Source organism: Psammomys obesus, unplaced genomic scaffold, assembly GCF_907164565.1.
Source record: "Psammomys obesus unplaced genomic scaffold, mPsaObe1.curated_primary_1811, whole genome shotgun sequence".
Lineage (NCBI taxonomy): Eukaryota > Metazoa > Chordata > Mammalia > Rodentia > Muridae > Psammomys > Psammomys obesus.
The window spans coordinates 13,065,940-13,088,808 of NW_026591872.1; the positions used below are offsets into that span (position 1 = coordinate 13,065,940).

At 39.6% G+C, this 22,869-nt stretch overlaps 2 protein-coding genes across 2 annotated transcripts in view; one reads left to right on the plus strand and one right to left on the minus strand.

Moving 5' to 3' along the window:
* The window catches only part of Rab33a (RAB33A, member RAS oncogene family), an 11,964-nt gene extending 4,739 nt beyond the window's left edge, over positions 1-7,225 (plus strand). The window contains exon 2 of the mRNA XM_055612177.1: positions 6,638-7,225. Coding sequence (XP_055468152.1) covers positions 6,638-7,093 — 456 coding nt within the window. The 3' untranslated portion in view covers positions 7,094-7,225. The remainder of the gene's footprint in view (positions 1-6,637) is intronic.
* Positions 7,226-17,599: 10,374 nt separating this feature from the next.
* The window catches only part of Znf280c (zinc finger protein 280C), a 28,248-nt gene continuing 22,978 nt past the window's right edge, over positions 17,600-22,869 (minus strand). The window contains exons 8-12 of the mRNA XM_055612142.1: positions 22,717-22,854; positions 22,255-22,317; positions 19,603-19,721; positions 19,426-19,466; positions 17,600-18,951 (exon numbers count right to left, since the gene is read on the minus strand). Of these exons, the coding sequence (XP_055468117.1) occupies positions 22,309-22,317; positions 22,717-22,854 (147 nt within the window). The 3' untranslated portion in view covers positions 17,600-18,951; positions 19,426-19,466; positions 19,603-19,721; positions 22,255-22,308. The remainder of the gene's footprint in view (positions 18,952-19,425; positions 19,467-19,602; positions 19,722-22,254; positions 22,318-22,716; positions 22,855-22,869) is intronic.

Genomic DNA, 22,869 nt, shown 5'->3' on the forward strand with positions numbered 1-22,869 from the left:
TGTGTGTGTGTGTGTGTGTGTGTGTGTGTGTGTGTGTGTGTGTGTGTCCCTTGTTGCCTTCCCCTCTTTTCCTCTCCCTCTTTCTCCTGGACGCTTTCTTTCCACTTTCCCTTTTCCCTTCTGTGCCTGCGTGTGTGTGTGTTTTTACCTGTCTGTCTGTTTTTGTATATGACCTATTTATTGCCATATGTGTCAGATTTGTGTATATGTGTATCTTAGATACATATGGAACAGTCCATCAAATTGAGAAAAAAGATTTCTTTTAAAATTTCCCCATCATCCACTAGAGTATCCACCAAAGGTTGCAAATGCTTCTGCTATTGGATTCCAACAAAAGGACATCAATGGCCCATGTATAGAATGATGTCAGATATGTTCCCTAGAGGGAAAATTACCCAGGTCAGTTAAGAGTGTGTGCAGGAGATGGAGGGCTTGCTGAAACTCATTCAGGTAGAGCTAGCCCTCAGAAAATGGTAAAAAGGCCCAGTTTGTCTGTGGCAGCTCTCCACACTGTGCTCCTCAACCTTCATCTATCCCACATTAATCTGGGCCTATTCCAAGTCACTCATAGCAAGTTGAAGTGTCTTTCTCCCTGCCCCTCCCCACTGCATGTCCTTTCCCTGTTTCAGCTTCTAGAGCCAAGCTTCCCAGGATGAGAACAAGTAGAACCAAAACACAGTACTAAAAGCTGCTGTACTTTCTGAGACAATGATAACAACTAGTATTTGCAGAACACCTTACATTTTACAAAAGCCTCTTCTCATGTACCATCTCATTGGGTCATCCTAGCAACCACAGAGAAGCTCAAGTTCCCACAATAGAGAGAAAGAAAGTGAGCTTCACTTGAGGAATGTATTAACTTACTCAGGTACTAAGTAGAAGACAGAATGCTATCTTTCCAGCGGCACTCAGTCACCTGTCCATGTAGATTCAGTGGTGGAGTCAGGCCTAAGAGGAAGAAAGAATGTACAGTTGGGCCTTCTGTACTCTTGGGCTACAACTAAATGAGAATAAAATATTTAGGAAAAAAAGCAGGGATTGAGGGAATATCTCTGTTAGTAAAGTGCTTGCCCAGCAAGTATGAGGTCCTGAGTTCAATCCCAGTGCCACATAATCCTGACCCAGCGGGGCATGCTTGAAACTCTGGCATGCAGGAAATAGAAGAAGGAAAATAATTTCAAGGTCATCTTTGGCTACATAATGAGTTCAAGGCCGGCCAACCGGAGCTATATGAAATCTTGTCTGTAAGACAAAACACACACACAGTCTCCATCTATCTATCTATCTATCTATCTATCTATCTATCTATCTATCTATCTATCTATCTGTCATCTATTATATATTAATACATTATATATTATGTGTGTGCATCTACCCTAAACATATACATTTTTCTTACTCTGTAAACAATACATTATACCAAGTATTTTTGATCTTTTGCATTGTATTAAATATTATAAGAGATAGTATAAAACATGTAGGAGCAGATATGCAGAATAATATATAAACAGTAATGAGGGATTTTTGTTTGTTTGTTGTATTTTTTGTCTTTGATTTTTCAAGACAGGGTTTCTCTGTGTAGCTGTGGTTGTTCTGGACTCACTTTGTAGACCAGCCTAGCCTCAAACTCACAGAAATCTGCCTGCATGTGCCTCCCCGAGTGCTGAGATTACAGGCGTGAGGCACCATACCTGGCTCAGTACACTGTTTTATAAAGGGCATTTGAGCTCCTATGATGTAAGCATCTTGGGGGTTCAGGAATCTATATTAGGCAGTGTCATGTGTATCTAAGGAATACTACCAAAGCATAGTTGCTCTCACTGTCTTCATTTTCCAGATGGGGATGGAAAGAGGAGAGGAAGCATGCACTTTCACTCCCTAGCAAGGATGAAAGGATTGTGAGGATGTTGAGGACAGGAAAACTGAATCCCCTGACACAGAGAGCCCATTCCATGTATACAGTGAGCCTGACTGATATACTTCCCTTTGAGAGGCATTGAGGTCATGTAAGCTAGTTCTTCCATCTTCTGATGGGTGTAGCCTGCTTCCAGGTTTATGTCTCATCACAGGCAGGGGCCCGAAAACTTTGGCTGTGGTTTATATAGAATGGGTGTGAGAAAAATAACTACCTCTGAATGCCCAAGCTTTTATATGAAAGCTTTAAGGCTTTCTTTGTAGCTTCAGAAAGGCAGAGGAGGGCTCTAGCAGTGGGGTTCTCCCTACAGTTCTGCAACTAGGGTGGTCTACACAATTAGGAAGCCAAGAAAAAGCCAAACAGCCAACCTAACTCAGCCTCAAACAACTCACACATTCCCACCCGTGTTCCTGCAGGTATTTTTAGAATCCTGAGCTCATGGTGTTAAAGCATCTGCCACGTGCCTGAGGGACGATAAGGATTCAGCTTCACACATAGGCAAGAGTTAAGACTACTGGAGAGTGGGGGTGGGAAGTGGAGATCAGAAACCAAGCAGAAATGATATTCCTGGACTAAGCCTGTTTTCTTTCCCCTGCCCTCTAGCCCTCTCCCCATTTGTCTCTCTTTCTTCCTGTTCAGAGCACCAGAGAGGTAGAAGGAATAAAAATAGTTTTGTTTTGCTTTTTTTTTTGTTTTTGTTTTTCTTTTTGTTTTTTGTCTCTTCTTACAGAAACAAATAAGTCTTTGAGGATTTTTGGTTTGTTGTGTAACCAAAGTTAGATGCTTTCTCTGAAATGGCTTTGGCAGATATCTGAGCTGTACAACTGCTGGTAGTTCTAGGGGCTCAGACCAGTACTCCTTTTGATCACCACCACCTAAATGACGTACAATCCAATGTTGAAAAAGATAGTTTGGTCAGCAAGGGACCAGCAGCACTCATGGGCCAGAGAACACACAAAGGCTTCATTCCTATCATTCATATGGTGTCTGATAACCATCTGTAACTCCAGCTCCACCATTCCTTTTTGAACTCTGCAGGCACTGCATGCACATGGTACACAGGCATACATGCAGGAAAAACACCCATACACATAAAATACATACATACACATATATACATACACATCATCTTTAAATATTTAAAAAATAAAGATTTGAACCAGACATGGTGTCACATGCCTTTGATGCCAGAACTTGGGAGGCAGAGGCAGGTGGATCTCTGAGTTCAAGGTCAGCCTGGTTTATAGAGTAATTTCCAGGACAGCCAAGGCTTCACAGAGAAACCCTGTCTCAAAAAAAGCCCTTTCCCCCACAAAAAAAAAATTTTTTTTTGAGGATAGAGGTGGAAGCACAAGCTGAGTCTTCAAGAATGGGTGAGATTGGGGTCAGGTAGAGGAGGCAACAGATCTACTATGGAAGGGTGGACTAGTGGACCAAAGTTACAGAGAAAGATGTGGCCGAGTAGGTTGCATGTAGGTTGGAATTTGTCAAATTAAGACTGAAATATTTCCATTTGATACCGCATATAGTAGAGGGCTACCATAATTTCTAGAAGAGGAAGATACAAGCAGGGAGTTAGGTGGCTAGTGCGACAGCAGCATCTAGAAACCAAATGACTGCTGTAATCCAGAAATAGGGAAACCAGGGTCCATGAAAATCAAAATGGACACTGAGCGTGGTGACTAATATCAGCAACCCAACACTTAGCATGCTGAGACAGAAGGACTGAAGCCTGGCCAGGCTATAAGCGAGTTTCTGTCAGCAAGAAGATGTAATTCCAAAAGCTTCTTGGAGAATGATGAAGGACAATGAAACCTGATGTTCAGAATGATGGTCTTTTAAGATCTTCATTCAGCAAAGAAATTTTAAATTATATTCCAAAGATTATACTCAGGAATTGCTAATTCCAAAGACTATATATATATAAATACTTCATTTGAAAAGATACAGTAGTCAAATTAGTGGCCATAACAAAAAATCTTTTCTTAACTGAGAATTTTATAGGGTCTTGAGAGCATTGTTCTGAGCATGAATGTCTGTTGTCTCAGACCCTGAATATGTAACAGAAAATACAATTGGCCTTGAATATATGTTGACTCCCACAGTGTTCCCCTGGGGAATTATGTCTCTGCCTATGCTACTGATACCAGATTTTTCTCTTCATAAGTTGGCCTTTATCCCAAAAGCCAAGATGCAGAGAAAAATTAGAATGAATTAAATTATCTTTTACATAACAAAGAAGTGAATTTAAAAATAAATTGAAAAGCAGGCATGGTGGCTCAAGCATGTAATTCCAGCACCAGCGTGGCTGAAACAGGAGGATCATGTTTTGTTGTTGTTGCTTTTGAGAGAGAGTTTCTCTGTGTAGCCTTTGCTGTCCTGGACTCACTTTGTGGACCAAGCTGGCCTCGAACTCACAGCAGTTTGTCTGCCTCTGTCTCCAGAGTGCTGGAATTACAGGTGTTCGTCACCACACCCAGCAAGGATCATGAGTTTGAAGTCATCCTGGGCTATATAATGAGATCTCATATAAATAAACAAATAAAGCTAAATGGTGAGAATTTTAACACTAGTTTTGCTTTTATGATGGTAGTAAAGCAGGGTCTTATATAGACCTGGCTGGCCTCCAACTTGCTATGTAGCTTAAGGTAGTTGGACTCAGGTTTTTCTAATCTTGTAATGCAAAGTTAGATAAGAAAATACCTGCCTATAATCCAAGAGCTCAGGAAGGTGAGGTAAGACAATCATTATTTTAAGGCTATCGTGGGCTATGTAGCAAGTTTGAGGCTAGCTTGATCTATATATTAAGACCCTGTCTCAAAACAACAATAACAACAACAACAACAACAACAACAACAACAAAAACACTACAAAGTAACACATATTTTAAATCAGAAAATTTGGGAAGGGGGGAAAAACAAAGAGAATAACTATTTCCTGTATTCAAAAAAGCCATTACCATTATGAGATATAAAATTCTAGACTCCTCTACAACTACGTTTATGTTTAATGTTTTTAAAAACTGAGACTATATCATAGGAAACAGTATTTGATTAAAAACTGAGCATACCAGCCCTGAAATATTTTTATCTGTTCTCTCTCTTTCTCACGTTTACTCTCTGGTCTTTTTTTTTCCTAGACAGGGTTTCTCTGTGTAGGCTTGGCTGACTTAGATCCACTTTGTAGACCAAGCTGGCCTTAAACTCACAGAGATCCACCTGCCTCTTCCTCCCTGAGTGCTGGGATTGCAGACGTGAGGCATGATGCTAGGCTATATCTCTCTGGTCTTATAAGACAAGTGTGTGTGTGTGTGTGTGTGTGTGTGTGTGTGTGTGTGTATGTGTGCTATTCCTCTCATAGTGCATACTTTTCTTTCCTTCAGGAAAAATAACACTGTGATCAAGATATTTTCACAGAATTTAAGAGCGATGTCTTTTGTATAGCTTCCTAGAAGAAGGATTACAGGTTTTAAGAGTTGTGAATATTGCTTGCCTGGCGTGGTAGCAAACAATTTTAATCCCAGCACTTGGAGGCAGTGGTTGTTGGAGCTCTGTGAGTTCAGCTAGCCCGGTCTACAAAGTGAGTCCAGGATAGCTAGGGCTACACAGAGAAACTCTGTCTCAAAAATCCCAAAAGCAAGCAAACAAACAAATCAGAGTTGTGAACATTTTTAAGATTATTGACAAAACTGTCACATTGTCTTCCAGAGTATTTGACCAATATGTGCTACTTTAAAAAAATTAAGATTCATTATTTGATGTGTATGAATGTTTTGCTTGCATGTATGTAGAACACACTATGTTTATGCCTGATGCTATCCAAGGTCAGAAGAGGGCATCTACTCCCCAAGGACTATAGTAACAGGAAGTTGTGAGAAGCAAACCTGGTCCTCTACAACAAGTGTTATTAACCACTGAGCGAACTCTCCAGCCCATTTATTTATTTATTTATTTATTTATTTATTTATTCATTTATTTATTTATTTATCTATCTATCTATCTATCTTGAGACAGGGTTTCTCTGTGTAGCTTTGGCTGTTCTGTAACTCCCTCTTGTAGACCAGGCTGGCCTCAAACTCACAAAGATTCTCTTCCTTCTCCCTCCTGAGTGCTGGGATAAAAGGTATCCACCATCACCACCTGGCTTCTTGTGTACTGTTTTAAAATTGCAATTCTTTAAACTTTTTACCTCTGTATTTTCATCCACCAATTAAAAAGAAAACAAAAAAAAAACTTAGAAAACTCTAAAACTGAGTTTTGATAAATCCATTCTGCTAATCTGTCAAGAACGTCTGTTTTTTTTTTCTTTTTTTAATTAAATTTTTATTTTTTATATTAGTTATAGATTATTAACTTTGTATCCCAAATGTAGCCTCCTTCTTCATTCCCTCCCAGTCCCACCCTCCTTCCCTCATCTCCTCCCCGCCCTTCTCTAAGTCCGCTGATAGGGGAGGTCCTCCTCCCCTTCCATCTTACCCTAGCTTATCAGGTCTCTTCAGGACTGGCTGCTTTGTCCTCCTCTGTGGCCTAGCAAGGCTGCTCTCCAGTCAGGGGGAGGTGATCTGCCTGCCTCTGCTTCCCAGGTGCTAGGATTAAAGGCATGTGCCACCACTGCCCAGCTAAGACTATGCTTTTTCTCATCTGCTCTTGTTTCCTTTTCCGACTTTACATATGGTTTTTGTTGTTGTTGTTGTTGTTGTTGTTGTTGTTATTGTTGTTGCAGGTTCAGGTATGGGACACAGCAGGACAAGAACGCTTCCGTAAAAGCATGGTCGAGCATTACTACCGCAATGTGCATGCCGTGGTCTTCGTCTACGATGTCACCAAGATGACCTCCTTCACCAACTTAAAAATGTGGATCCAAGAATGCAATGGGCATGCTGTGTCACCACTCGTTCCAAAGGTGCTTGTGGGTAACAAGTGTGACTTGAGGGAACAAATCCAGGTACCCTCAAACTTAGCCCTGAAATTTGCTGATGCCCACAACATGCTCTTGTTTGAGACATCAGCCAAGGACCCCAAAGAAAGCCAGAACGTGGAGTCAATTTTCATGTGCCTGGCTTGCCGACTGAAAGCCCAGAAATCCCTGTTGTATCGTGATGCTGAGAGGCAGCAAGGCAAGGTGCAGAAACTGGAGTTCCCACAGGAGGCCAACAGTAAAGCTTCCTGTCCTTGTTGAAACCAAATGATGTAAATAATTAGCACTGGAGTTTTTTTTTTATTTTTCCTTTCCTTTTTTTCTGTGCCTGCATAATGCTGACACCTGCTTGTTTCCATACAAACTGATATCAAAATAAAATTTGTATAGATTATCGCATGGCTTTATGCTTTGTTTTCTTCCAGCAAGACTTTTTTGTTGGTTTGGAATGCTGAGGCTAAAAGCGGGGGCCTTGCATCTGATAATAAAGAGCTCTATCACCCAGCTACATTTCTAGCCACAAGAGGCTTTTTTGACAGTCATAAGTTTTTCAAGACAGGGATTCTCTGTGTAGCCTTGGTTGTCCTGCAACTCTGTAGACCAGGCTGGTTTCGAACTCAGAAACCTACTCACCTCTGCCTCTGCTGGGATTAAAGGTGTGCACCACCACTATCTGGTCTGTGAAGTCTTGAAAGGAGATACCGGATTTAGCATTTCCTGAATTCCTGAGGTGTGTGCATTTGATGTCTTTTTGCCTCTGTTCTAAAGTGTAAAAATAGGGTTTCTCACATTTTCAGTTCTTTCACAAAAATTCCACTCTTCACCCATTTCATCATGAGAAGCTGTTGTTTATTCCCTATCTCTCTAACAAATACATATTATGCAAAGAATGCCATGGAATCTGTTACAGGAAGACACATCCTCTATCTTCAAAGGCCCGATGACCCAGTTACAGAATAATTCAATTACTTAGAAAGAAGAATTCAACAACAGGGGCTGGAGAGATGACTCAGTGATTAAGAGTATTCGCTGTTCTTGCAGAGGACCAGGTTCAATTCCCAGCACCCACATAATGGCTCACAACTGTCTGTAACTCTGGCTTTGGGGGATTCAGCATACTATATTGACCTCCTCAGGCACGTGATGCGCATACATACATTCAGGCAAAAAAACTTACATACATAAAATAAATCTTTTAAAAAATAAAAGAATTAACCCGGGTGATAGTGGCTCATGCCTTTAATCCCAGCACTAGGAAGGCAGAGACAGACTGATCTCTGAGTTCGAGGCCAGCCCGGTCTACAGAGTGAGTTCCAGGACAGCCAGGGCTACACAGAGAAACCTGTCTTGAAAAAAATAATTAGACAACAGTGAGTACAAGATTATGTTGTGAGAATATAGGACACTATATGCTCAACATCAGCGAAAAAATAATTGTTTTTATTTATTTTAAAAATCTTATTATATGTATTTATTTGTGTGTGTCGGAGTACAAAAGCATGCCAGTATGTGTATGAAGGTCACAAGACAGCCTGCAGGAACTGATTCTTTTCTTCCACCATGTGGGTTCCAGGAATTTACCTCAGGTCATCAGACTTGGCAGCAAATGCCTTTACCCACTGAGCAATCTCTCTAGCCCCTGAATTAATTTTTATGTTAACTAAAGTAGAACATTTAGATTGGTAAAGGGGAGGGGTATGGCTGAGAGTAGGGAAGGAGGAATGACCTGGGGAATTGAGCAAGAAGAAAACTGAGAGTCTTTCCTAAGGGGTGTAGAGGTTAGGGATGGTTTTACTGCCAGGTAGAACAGTTTGCATTTGGGTTTGGGGGTGTTTATCCAGCAGCAGAGTCCAATAGTTCCCTATACCTCTGGCTCTTTGTGTAACTGTAAACTAAAAGTCTCTAGTAAAGGTACAATAGTCCCTGACAGATGTCCCTGTTTATTTGAAGATGCTCCTTTAATGGTCTTACTGGAATTGTACTATGTGAGATGACAGCTCCTGTGTTTTTTCCTGTTAGGCCTATGCAGCTGTACCCCCAAGACATCAGAGGGCTTCTCATCTCAAGAAAGGTTCATCTCACCTTCACAGTCCTTTTCCAGGACCACTTGGCCTCAGCCTCTTCACAGCCACCAGTATGCTTGTTTCTTGGCCTGGATCCAGTTAGAGCTTATTTTCTTGTCACTTGTCCTTACCCAATGTCTTGTCTCTGCATCTTACCAAAAGAGCTTGGGTTCTGATGTCTGCTGATTTGCCAACTAGTGAAACCCTGGCTGGTATGCTTTTCCATGCTTGAATACCTTACAACCATGTCTCCAAGTGTACTTGTTAGCCCAGAAGTCTGGATCCAACATGAGTATGTGTTGTGTCCAAGAAGGTCAGTGATGCTAAGGACACTCACCTCAATTACTCAGAGTCCAGGCCCAGATGCTGATCTGAACACCACTGTTTAGGGCAGAGTCAGGAAAGATGCTTCATTTAGAACAGCTGGATAAAGGCCAGGAAAGGAACTTTAAGCCCACTTGAGTGAATAATTGGAGTGGGGTGGGCATGACCATGTACAGACAACTCTCTAAAAAGCAAGGCTTAGTTTCTGCAATGTTTACTAGAAAATGCTCATAGAGGCAGAGTTTATTATCTTTTTTTTTCATTACATAAACTTGTACTTTTTTTAATTTTATTTTTTTCTTATCAGTTACATTTTATTAACTCTGTATCCCAGCCGTGTCCCAATCCCTCATTCCCTCCCAGTCCCTCCCTCCCTCCCTCATCTCCACCGTGCCCCTTGCCAAGTCCACTGATAGGGGGGACCTCCTCCCCATTCATCTGATCCTGTTTTATCAGGTATCTTCAGGACTGGCTGCAAAGCTCTCCTCTGTGGCCTAACAGGACTGCTCCTCCCTTGGGGGGTGGGGAGGCCAAAGAGCCAGACATTGAGTTCCTGTTAGAAATAGTCCTTGTTCCCCTCACTATGGGAAACCAATTGGTTACTGAGCTACCACAGGCTACATCTGAGCAGAGGTTCTAGGTTATATCCATACACGGTCCTTGGTTGAGTGTCAGTCTCAGAAAAGACCCTGTGCCCAGATATATTTGGTCCTTTTGGAGCTCCTATCCTTTCCCCATCAGACTCAGAGTTTATTATCTTGAAACACCTGAGGGGACAGAGTTGCTACCTTCCTTCATAAATAGCCTCCTCCATTGGTCAACCATCATCATCTTCCTGGAAGGGTACATGCTTCTTTTGGAAAGGCCAGTTCATGCTCTTGAACTACCTTTAAGTTTCTTGATGATGTCACCATGATTCACACAATGCAACCACCTACATTAAATCCTTGATTTGATTCCAAGGCCTTTGACTATCCATGCCACCAAAGGCTCTGCAGGGGCATTAGGATTGATAAAATATCTTATCTGGAATTCTCTTGGATTAGTGGTTCTCAAATGCTGGTTCAAGATAACAGCAGGATCTCAATTAGTTACAGTACAGGCTTCCAAACTCCTCTATCTAGAAGCTCTAAAGTGGGGCTCAGAATTTGAAATTTTAAAATGTCCACATATGATTCTGTATTGTTCCAATGTCTATGTGTGTGTAGCCTTCCCTGAGCTTTGTGACAAGCTCGAAAACAGAGCTGTCTTTTTTGAGTCACAACAATACAGCCTGAATAATAGGACATTCTGGGTTTCCAGGGAACTCCACCTGGTGAAGTGGAGCCTTTCAGGCCCTAAGCAAGAAAAACGAAACTATTTTGGTCATACCCATTGTCCTTGGGCTGTTTGCCTGAAACCAGTAGGTAAGAGCCTCTTAACTTCAAAAGACTTGGGAGGAATAATCCTGAGTATAAACACTTTGATACTGAGTGCCACTCTAGATGCAAGAGACAAAATTGACACTCCCGAGGATTGCACGTCTACCATACGCCTCCTACTGGCGAAGTTAGTAAAGGCAGCAAAGTGGGTTTCTGACTGTTCTTAAATATTTCCTGACTGTTTGCCCAAGTAGCAAGAACAAATCCTGGGCCCGACTCAGACACTTAGACACCCAGAGCTAGGATAGTCTTACAAAAGGAAAAGGCCTGAACTTGCCCTGCAATTGCTCTCTGTCAAATCACTAGGGTTTCACTCTCCAGAAAAGCCTACGAATCTGCTACGTTAAGAACTATGGCACAGAAGCAGAGTAGAAGAGCAGGGAGACCAGAGAAACATTTCATCTGTGAAGGGGACAGATTCTGAAGCCAGGGAAAGTAACTAGTCCTGTTACTTTGGGGTCATATTGATTGCCTAAGCCACGATGCAGCTGAACCAGAACAAGAAATAGACTTTATGGCTGCCTCTGACTCTGTGGTTGATACTTATTTCTTCCCCAATAAGTAAGTATTGTGACTTTGCATTTAATCTTAGATGACCAGAAGAAGCTTTAGGCAGGATCATGGATAAGAAACCTGGCTGACTTGAGCCTACCCACCAACCCCATATGAAAATGAAGGTACATTTTTAAAAGGTGTCAGGTGGTGATGGCACATGTCTTTAACCCCAGCACTCAGGGAGGCAGAGGCAGGCATATCTGAATTCAAGGCCAGCCTGGTCTACAGGGTAGGTTCCAGGACAGCCAGAGCTACACAGAGAAACCTTGTCCTGAAAAATCAAAATAAATAAACAAACAAACAAATAAATATAAACATAATAAATATAAAATCAAATAAAGAGGAGCTACCTCGGATACTGTCTTGTGTATCCTTCTAGGGACCCCATTGAATGGGAATGATATCAGACTACACCCCAAAGAGAACAGCTCTATACTTCTTAGTTTGTGTCGGGAACCCAATTAATACAAGAACTGATTGACAAGCGCAGTTTTTGTCAAGATCATTGAACCTTTTCAATGAATTTTAGATGTTCACAACATTAAATTCTGAAGAAATGATCAAAGCATTATGCATTCATACTTTTTAGATCAAGGACAAAAAACCTGAAAGTAATAACATCACAGTTTAACAAACTGTGCTCTAGGGTAGTAAATTCTAAGGATGTCCTTGCAGAGACACATGGTTGGGATATAGTCGTTATTGAAAGATAAGGGTTATATCAAGAGTTTGTTTATTCAAGGTCACTGCAGCCTTAGCAACCAGTCAGTCTCTTGTGACCAAGGCTAATTCCCAGCTTTGGTATGTGAAGGTCATCCCTCCTGAAAATATCATTATGACTTGCTGCAAGTCGAAAATGCAGGCCAAATGGTCCTTCCCGAAGTTACAGATCCTTATGTGATTTCAGCTTGAAATAACCAATGGATCGGTCTGCTTTATTTTTACATGGCACTTCTTTCGGATTAATTCTAGTTTTCAGCCTCTATCTTTCCCTCTGAATTAATGAGAGCCATTAGACTATTGTTTTTGGCTTTTGGAATCAGTGTTTCACTCTGCAGCTCGGGCTGTCCAGGAACTTAATATGTAAGGGCTCAGGCTGAACCTCTCAAGTCTCCTGCCCCAGTCTTCTTTAGCACTGGGATGACAGGCATGAACTAAGTACTTCATGATGGTTTTAGCATGGGCTGTCAAGCTTAATCCTCACAATAGCCTCTGAGAGGCACATAATGAGCCAAGTATCTTGCCTAGGGCTACATGGCTGCCAACTGTTGGAATAAGTTAGAACTCTGCTCTGTCTGATTGCACAGCCAGAAGCATAATGCATACTTCTCTTATCCTTCCCCATCTCAGTCCTGATAGGACGAAATGCTCTTGGGTTTGGTGCTAGTGCTCTCATATCTGTATCATTTAGGATAAGCAGATTAAATGGGGAATGACACAGGATACCAAGGCTTGGGTAGGTTAAATCATTCTTAGGCTTAGGCCGAGGCCTAAAACTTCATAGGCACATGAGAATTAAAATATCCTAGGACAGAAGAGAATGGCAAGGGATAGAATGTCTAATAACTAGCAGTTTTGAATTATGAGAGCTTTCATTTCTTTTGTTTGTTTGGTTTTGTTGTTGTTTTGTGTCTGTCCTGGACTGACTTTGAAGACCAGGCTGGCCTCGAACTCACAGAGACCTGCCTGCCTCTGCCTCCCAAGCACTGGGATTACAAGGGTACACCACCACACCTGGCAATTTATGAGAGCTTTTAAAGATGAAGTATTTTAGAGACACTTCTTGCACCATTTGGGAGGTGGGAAGATATGATGTAAGATTTTTTCAGTCCACTATTCCTAGAAAAAATAAAAAATATTAGGATTGTGTGCTACTTTTTATGAACATACACATGTTAAGGTAACTATAAAGATAATGACGATCTAGGCCATTGGATAAGGATTACATACCTGTCTACAGCTCAGAAGTCAGCTTTGAACAGTGCCAATTTTCTAATACTGAAAACGCCTCAGGGGCTGGGGATATAGCCCAGTTTGGCTGTGTGCTTGCCTAGCCTTGGGTCTAATTTCCATTACAGCACAGACCAGGCATGGTGGCTCATGTCTGTAATCTCCACACTCAGGAGGTGGAGGCAGTAGGAGCTGAAGTTCAAGATCATCCTTTGGCTGTGCAGTGGTGGTTCATGCCTTTAATCCCAGCACTCAGGAGGCAGAGGAGGCAGAGGCAGGTGGAGTGGAGTCTCTGATAGTTCAAAACCACCCTGGTGTACATAGTGAGTTCCAAGACAGCCAGTGGCTATGTAGAGAGACATTGTCTCAACAAACAAACAAACAAACACACAAACACAATCCTCTGCTAGTGGCAAGATACAGGCCAGCCTGAGGGCTATGTGAGCATATGCTCCAGCTTGGGGTGGAGCTCAGTGGTAGAGCACTTGTGTAGCATGCAGTTCCACCTCCAGCATCACCACAAAACCTAACCAAACCAAAACACTCAACCTCCCAGGCCCCGACCCCTCAAAAAAAACTATTAGTAAGAGGAAAATGATCTTATTTTACTAAAACGAGGCAAGGAAAATGGTGTATCATACAAACATCAGTACTTCCTAATAACATTATTTTAAGAAAGATGTTACCCTAGTGTCCTCATCTATAAAATAGGGTTGGAAACCTTTTGCTAAGTTTCAATGAAGATGACTTAGTTGAAATGATAGATATTTGTATATTGTCTTTTCCACATACACACACACACATATATATTGTTGTTGTAATACTTGAGGGTGTCTCTATGTAGCCATGGCTAGCCTGTAGCTTGTTGTGTAATGCAGACCAGGCTAGCCTCAATCTCATACAGATCTGCCTGCCTCTGCCTCCTGAGTGCTAGTTTTTAAGGGTATGCTACACACCAGACCCTGAATTCTTTTGATTGAAATGAATGGAAATGAAAGGTCATACAATCTTTGCCCATTTAGTTTGAAAAGTATCTTTGTTAAATTTATATTTCTTTTATTCAGAACTGTATCTGGAATACAGAGACACAAGTTACTAAGAGACCTAAATCAACTTTCATTTTCTTTTTCAGAGACACGACTTCATCAGGCAGTGGTGATGAGGAGGCAGAAGCAGGCACTTCTCTGTGAGTTCAAGGTCAGCCTAGACTACAGTGAGTCGAGGACAGCCAGGACTACACAGAAAATTCCTGTCTGGAAAATCAAAACAAACAAACAAGAACAAACAAACATACATACAGAGACAGGGCTTCTTCCTTTCTTTTTTTAAAGAGGGTTTCTTTTTGTAGGCCTGGCTGTCCGGGACTCCCTTTGTAGATCAGGTTGGCCTTGAACTCATACAGATCCACCTGCCTCTGCTTCCCCAAGTGCTGGGATTACAGGCCTGCACTACCATGCCTGGCCCAGTTATAGCTGTCCTTGGGTACTGGAAATTGAATCTCTATTCTCTGAAACAGCAGTCAGTGCTCTCTCTTCACTACTGAACTTTTTCTCCATTTCTTTTGAAATATGTCTATTCAAATATTGACTAGATTATTTGTTCAATGTTTGAATTTCTTTCATTTGTTTGTCATAGTTTTCTAGTTAAGTTTCTTTACTTATTCACTTTATATTTTGTTTTGAGACAAAGCTTCACTGTATAGCCTTAGATGTCCTGGAACTCAATCTGTAGACAAAGCTGGCCTTGAACTCACAGAGAAATCTGCCTACCTCTGCCTCTCAAGTATTGGGATTAAAGGCATGTGCCTCAACCACTCAGTCTAAAGGTGGTTGGAGAGACAGCCGTGGGTGCTGGAAACTGAATTCTTATATTTTCGGTTGTGAGCCTAGCTTTTGAATGGCTTAGCCATATCTCCAGCCCATTTCATAAGCATATATTAGCTACACACAAGAATGTATTTCTTCATAGATTCTAGATACTCATACCATGCTAGATATATAGTTGGCAAAGATGTCTGTCCCCATTCTATTCTATGCTGTCACTTCACTTATTCTTTGATGCTCTGCAGAACCTTCCTAAATTCATGCAATCTTTTTTATCAATTCTTTCAAATATTTATTGAGCAGTTAGTTATTTTCAGAAAGTCTTCGCTTATTCCTTTATTGTGAAGCACCTAGGACTTATTTCAATTGTCTGTCCCTCACTATTGAAATACAAATTCCTCAAGGGCAATTGAAACACCCAGAATGCTGGCAGTTACCAAGTTCTCGATAAATGTTTGCTGAACAAACCACTGAGGTCCAGTTATGTGCTGTCAAAATGGAGAGCGAGAATCTAAGTCTCAGTAGTTCAGTGATTTTTATTATTATTGTTGTTATTATTGGTTTTTCAACATAGGGTTTCTCTGTGTAGCTCTGGCTGTCCTAGAACTTTCTGTATACTCCAGGCTGGTCTCAAGAGGTCTGCCTGTCTCTGCCACCTGAGTGATGGGACTTAAGGTATGCACACCACCGCCCACTTAGTGATTATTTTTCTAATGGTAATGAACCGAAAGTAAACCAACTGTATTTTTTATTCTATTGGAAAACAAAAGCCACTATGCAGTAACATGCAATGAAAAGACAGAATAGTCTGAAGAAAAACAGGGAGTGTCAAGCTAAAACTCTGTACTACCAAAGAAAACATATAAGCAAGCTTAGCACTGATTGCCTGAAAAGTCTTATTTCAAGAAAGCTAAAAAAATGTTACAAGGCACAGAACTTTAAGAAACAGTCCCATGGAATAGCACAAAACCACATTCCTCCCTTAAATATTGCTACATCAAGAATGTAGTTATTCATGTTTGTAACTATGTCAGAAGGAAGTTATTTCTAGGTACAGGTTTATAAGTTAAAAATTGGGTTTTCATTAATACTGCTTAAACAAAATGTTTTAAAAACTGAATGGAAAAATGATAACTGAAAAAAACAAAACAAAACCTTGAATTAGGTACAGAAATAAAAGTCTAGAGTATCAGCAAAGCCACTACTTCAAAATAAGCTAATCCCAAAGATGTTGAATTACCATCGACAGCAGGTATCAGTATGAAAAATTAACTTCACGAATTCAGCTCTTGATTATGATTGCAAGGAATGTACTACATAAGTGACCACTTGAACTGCTTTTTAGTATGTTTCAATGTACACTCATATAGATATGATTTAAAGCAAAAATCAACAACAAACAAGCAAAACCAAACAATTAATTAAATAAAACCCCCATTATGAAATTGGGACTTGACACCCTGCCTCCTTTCACCATAATTAAGAAAACAAGTTTTATTGCTAGCTTAATTTTTTTAAAGTCCAGGTGTGTGTGGTGGCACATGCATTCAGGAGACTGAGGCAGGTGGATCTTTGTGAGTTTGAGTCTAGCCTTGTGTATACCACAAGTTCCAGGACAGCTGTGACTATACAGAAAGATCCTGTATCAAATTATCTTTTAATTTTTATATTTTATGTGCCTACATATACATCTGTGTACCACATATATGCTTGGTGCAGGTAGAGGGCAGAATGGGACATCATATTCCCTGCACAGAAATTGCAGATGGTTGTGAGCTACCATGTGAGTGTTTAGAATTGAACCTGGGTCTTCTGGAAGAGCAGGCAGTATTCTTACCGGTTGAGTCATCTCTTCAGCTCATCTTTTGCTAGCTTGTAAAATAGTTCAGATCAGTAAAGTATAGTGAGCTTTTACGTGTGCTTAATAAAACTGTAAAAGAAGTATTCAATAGATAAAGACCTCAGCCAATAGACAAAGCAGGCAGACTTCCATGTGAGAAGGAAAACAATTCTTGTTATATGATACAATCTATAGGTTTTTATATCAACTTATTTATTACAAAATAATTCCCAAAAGTGTTTAATAATACAAGTTTCATTAAAAAAAATAAGCAACATTAAAACTGTTCAGAAAACCTATGTTCAATATAACCAAAATAAACAAACACCAAAATAAAAAAGTATATATCTCTTTCTGTATCTGTGGGCAAGAAACAAGTGCACTTTTTGGTCCCCAAATTTTTTAATACATTATCTTTATCGAAAGGAATTACATTAACAGCTAAGATAGTAACTATTAAGCACATAGCAACTTGATACTTGTTTTAAGATCTGTAAAGGGAGTTTTTGTTTTTCATCTTTGAATTCCTGACCACTAAGATGTTAATGATAGTCCCAAGATAAGACAGAGTATATATTAATGTCTAATGACTTAAACAAATACCATGCATACCTTGGAATCCAGAGAAAGAAAAAAAGAAAGAGAGGAGAGAAAGAAAGAGAGAAAGAAAGGAAAAAAGAAAGAAGGAAAGGAAGGAAGAAAGAAAGAATCAATCAAACAAACAAACAAACAAACTACCAATAAGTAGCTACATGAAATATGTAGAAAATATTAAAGAATTTTTTTGGCATTTTTAACAAACACAAAACAAAAGATTTAAGTAGAAATTATAAAAGTAGACATTCAAAGTGGACATCACTTAATTTAGTGAATGACAAAAATCATGCTATCAAAATTTGATTTTTAAAAGACAATTAGGAGGGGGCTGGAGAGATAGATTGGAGGTTAAGGGTACTGGTGGCTCTTCCAGGGGACCTGAGCTCAATTCCCAGCAACCACATGACAGCTCACAACCATATGTAACTCCAGTTCCAGAGGATCTGACAACCTTACCCAGATATACATGCAGGCCAACTAATACACATAAAATAAAACGAAATAAATAATTTAAAAAAAAAACAAGTAGAAATTTAAATACTAGAATTGCTGAGAACTCATGGTATACTGGTGAAAACTATATGTGATAAGAGAAATAAGTGTTAATTTGGAGCCAAAATTTCACAATGTTTGTTTTTCCAAGAATATGGCAGTAACCTCACTCCCCATACAATCAGGCTTTTCTTGCACTGTAGACTGCGTGAGGAATATTGAAGGACTGTAGCCAAAGTGATTAAACGTGGTGTATGTCAAAGCACTCATTTGATGGGCTTTCATTATTAGAGCCAACTCAAAAGCTTAAATGTAAGAACCAAAGCCCCCAGTGGGAAGCTGTGTTTAGTTTGGTGCACCCTGAAGTCATCTGTGGCCAAATCAAAATCAGCCTTATGGAAGGACTGTCAGGGACAGTGCCTAAGAACTGATAAATTCCCAAGGCCACAAATTGAAACAGGTCTCACAGTCAAACAATTCACATTCCTTGGAATGAGAGAACAGGCATCAGTTGTGTCCATCGAAGTAGGACACTGTCCAGGAGTCCACTGGACATTTTTGAAATTTCTGTGTTGCCTCTGTATCTGAAAAGTATGAAAAATAGAACAATGACAAAGAATGAATGCTATCTGAGCAGCAAGACTTGTAAGAAATCAAGATGCAGACAAAACAGACAAAGAGGAAAAGGAACAGCTACAGCATTTGTATGTCTGGAGGCAACTACAGCAGAGAAAACAAATTATCTGAAGCAAAGTAAGAAAGACAACAGAACCAAAGTTCTTTTTCCAGAGCCAACTGGAAAAGAACAGCACATTCAGATATGTTAACCTGACACAATAATGATCTACTGCCACCTGAAAGCTGAAAAGAGCTGAATAATGACAGTGAGTGTCATGGATTTTAACAGCTTTCATGAAAACACTGCAGAACTTTGAACTTAGGGAACTGGATTTGTGAACGCAAACACTGCAGAACTTTCAGCTTAGGAAATTCCAACTTGTCTTGCACCAGGTTGCACGAGCTCCACAGAGCAGGAATCTATTTCAACAAGCCGCTTTAAAACAAAACAAAACAAAACTTCAATATTTTTTCATTTATTTTATTTAAAAATTTTTTTTAGTAATTACATTTTATTCACTTTGTATCCCAGCTGTAGCTCCCTCCTTCATTCCTTCCCAACCCCATATTCCCTCCCTCATCTCCTCCATGCCCCTCTCCAAGTCCACTGATAAGGGAGGTTCTCCTCCCCTTCCACCTGACCCTAGCCTATCTGGTCTCACCAGGACTGGCTGTATTGTCTTCTTCTGTGGCCTGGTAAGTCTGCTCTCCCTTCAGGGGGAGGTGATCAAAGAGACAGCCATTGAGATTATATCAGAGAAGTCCTTGTTTCCCTTACTGGAAAACCCACTTGGAGACTGAGCTGCCATTAATATTTTTAAATTCTATTAAAGAATTTAATAATTTCATTTAAAAATTTCAAGAGTACTAAAATTTATCAAAGTAAATTGTAAATGAAATTTAGACTTACACAGAAGTGGATTCAGGAGTTAAGGTTGGTTCTTTCAGTAACTGAAATCAGAGAAGGCTTTGTGTTTACAAATACATGAAGACTGAGTAATCAATTTAATTTTTAAGAGCTCACACTGACAGATCAAAACTACTGGCCAAATATCATAAATTCATAGTAACAGATACTTGTACATACCGTTCTCTATTACAACTTGGCAAGTATGAGTTTTACGTTGACTTAAGTGTTTAGCCATACGGTCTAAGCCAGAAGTACCAGCTAGGAAGTCACATTTAAGGCACACTAGAGTGATGCCCCTATGGAAAGAGAAAAGACTAATTACAAGACAGAGGACCATATGTGGAAATCCATACGTAACTTTAGTAACTGTTCCATGTAATAACTCTTGATTTTTATGTCATGTGCTGTCACTGTCATTTTCAAATTTTATTATAAATAAATGTAATTTTTCTCAAAAGATTGGGGTTCTAGGCAGTATTGGCTTTGCATGTGTAAGACCCTAGATTTGATCATTGGTCCTGAGGGGGAAAAAAAGAATTCTCAAGAAAATGGCCTACCCACAGCTAATTTATGCTATCATTTAGTGCTTTATAAATTGTATTCTCTCAATTGGTTGCTAAAAGTTTTTCATCCAGAGACTCAAAGCAGTTGTGGCTCAACTAGATACTGGTATAACTTGTACAAAGTCACAGTGATTCCATGCCTTGGCTTATCTGCCAAGCAAGAAGATAATATTCACTCTAATATTTTGGTTGAAGACCTTGTTTGTTTCTTGCATGGCTTCATATTATTACAGATATACCTGAATAAACACAGAACTGTTTTTTCACAGAAACTGAGCAAAAGACCTCTAAATAAGCAATATAAATAGCCAAGAGGTCTGATAAAAACTTTCAATATATCTTTAAAAAACTAAAAATAAACCATAGGATATGGTTTAAATATACACCAAATTCCTAGATATTTTGGATACAACAGCACACAGCACACAAAAAGGTAGAGTTTATGAATCATATAATCTAATGTATGTAAGTCAGAATAAAGTTACTTTATTAACGAAGCATATACATACTTGATATTTTACTTGTGTTTTGTTTGCTTTGAAACAGGGTCTTACTACTAGCCCAGTGGTGCCTTGAATGCAGGAGATCCCTGCTTCCTTCATTAGTGCTGGAGTTGTAGGTGTGAGCCACCATTCCCACCATCACCTCATCCTATAAAACAACTCAACTTTATAGATCTAAAATCCAGTAGTATGCCTTATGCTGGTCTGGTCTTAACATCCTGTTTTACATTTAAGACTAGGTGCTATACACATAAGGAAGTGTTCTTGAACAACCCAAATCACATTTGCTCCCCAAAACCACCCTCTATTCCTGGTTTTTCTTATGATGACACTTTCTTGTGAATGAGGTTCAAATAAAAACATTTCAAATATTTCAATATTTAATAATTTAAAATATCATTTACACTGTGCTAAGCTGGGGTTTTGGAAGACCTACCTCTTCTAAACGAATGACCTAAATGACCCCTAAAAGACAGGTGTTCTAACTTTCTAAAGGGGATAGGGCCAGATTTAATAACTTATCTAAGGCCAGCCCCATGTTTGAAACTTGGCCCTTTGATTCCAGAGTCCATTTTCTGTTCTTTCTTTCAAGTATCCCATAAGATTTGTTGTAAGGTTTTTATTTTTTAATAAATGAGCTTCTTTTTAAAATATTTATTCTATTTTCTGTTCATTGGTGTTTTCCCTGCGTGTATGTTTGTGTGGAGGTGTCAAATCCCCCAGAATTGGAGTCACAACAAGTGTGAGTTGCCACTGGGATGCTGGGAATTGAAGTCAGGCCCTTTGGAAGAGCAGCCAGTGCTCTTAACTAGTAAGATGTCTCCCAAGTCCCTCTGTTCTTTCTTTTTGCTTTAAAAAAAAAAATACAAAAACAAGCAAACAAACCAACAAACCAACAACGATTGCCAGCGTTACACAGAGAAACCCTGTCTCACAAATCAAACAAACAAAAAAAGATTTATTATATTATTTCCTGTGTCTGAATGTTTTGGTTGGTGCCCATGGAAGTTGGAACATCAGGTTCCCCTGAAACTGAAATTATGGATGGTTGCATGTCACCATGTAGAAGTACTAGAAACTGATCTTAGATTCTTTGTAAGAGTAACAAGTGCTCTTAACCACATCACCATTTTCTCTAGCCCCCAGCCAATTCATTACTAAATAACAGCCTTAACTACTTTGTGGTTTATGAAGCTACAGCTCACCATGTATACTTCTTCAAACTGATCTTCCTTCCATACCCTTGATTCCACCCAAAGCATCTATGATTTTCTCAATGTCTTGCAAAGTAAAATCAATTCTTAATTACTTACAATTGTTTTTTTGGACTAAAAAAATCTGTATCTAAGCGCAAAATTGTTGCTCCATATTTCATTCATGCTTTCTTCTTCATGGACCTTTTTTTTGTTTTGTTTTTCAAGAAGGGGTTTCTCTGTGTAACATGCCGTGGCTCTCCTGGACTGACTTTGTAGAACAGGCTGGCCTTGAACTCACAGTGATCCACCTGCCTCTGCCTCCCCCAGTGCTGGGACCTTTTTCCATCTTACATTGTAAATGCATGAAAGTTTCAACTCAGTATCTGGCACCACTGTAACAGAGGCTAGTCATATGATAGGCTATCCTTTCCTTTGTTCTATGACTATAACAAACATAACTCTATCATGTCCAGTGGCAATCATTTCAATTTCATATTAGGTAAACCAACACCTGGTTAAAAGTTTAATTATGACTTTTAATACAAAGAACAGAAACATATCAATTACCTGAGGGCTTGGGAATGCTTCTTAGAAATATAAAACTGTTTACTTGGTTGGTCATTATGAGAGCTGATAGATAAAAGAAAAACAAGTCTCTATTACTTTTATATCTAATAAGTCACATTAACTTTATGAGCATGTTTTCAAGTCCATGCTTAATTTATTAATTTTGAATAGAAGTTAATGACATAAATAAAGAGATATATTGATCACTGGTATGGTCTGAGAAGAGTACCCACCAATTAATATGTTAATCCCTAACCTCCCCCTCACTTGATAAATGTGGTGGCATTAGGAGAAACCTTTGGAGAAATAACTAGGTCCCAAAAGCAGAATCCTTACACGTAGGATTTGTGTCCTTTAGAAAAAGAGACACATGAGAGCTAGCTTGTCCCCAATAGAGTGCAACAGAGTAAAAAGGTGCTATGAGAAATGGGCTCTCAGCGGAAGACTTATTCTTGCTGGTACCTGGTTGTTTTTTTCATTCCATTTCTTTCCTTTCCTCTCTCTCTTTACTTTTTTTTCCAGGATCCATCCATCCATCCATCCATCCATCCATCCATCCATCCATCTGGAAAATTGGTATGTGAATTGTATTCTAAAAAGCTGTTACAAAAAAAA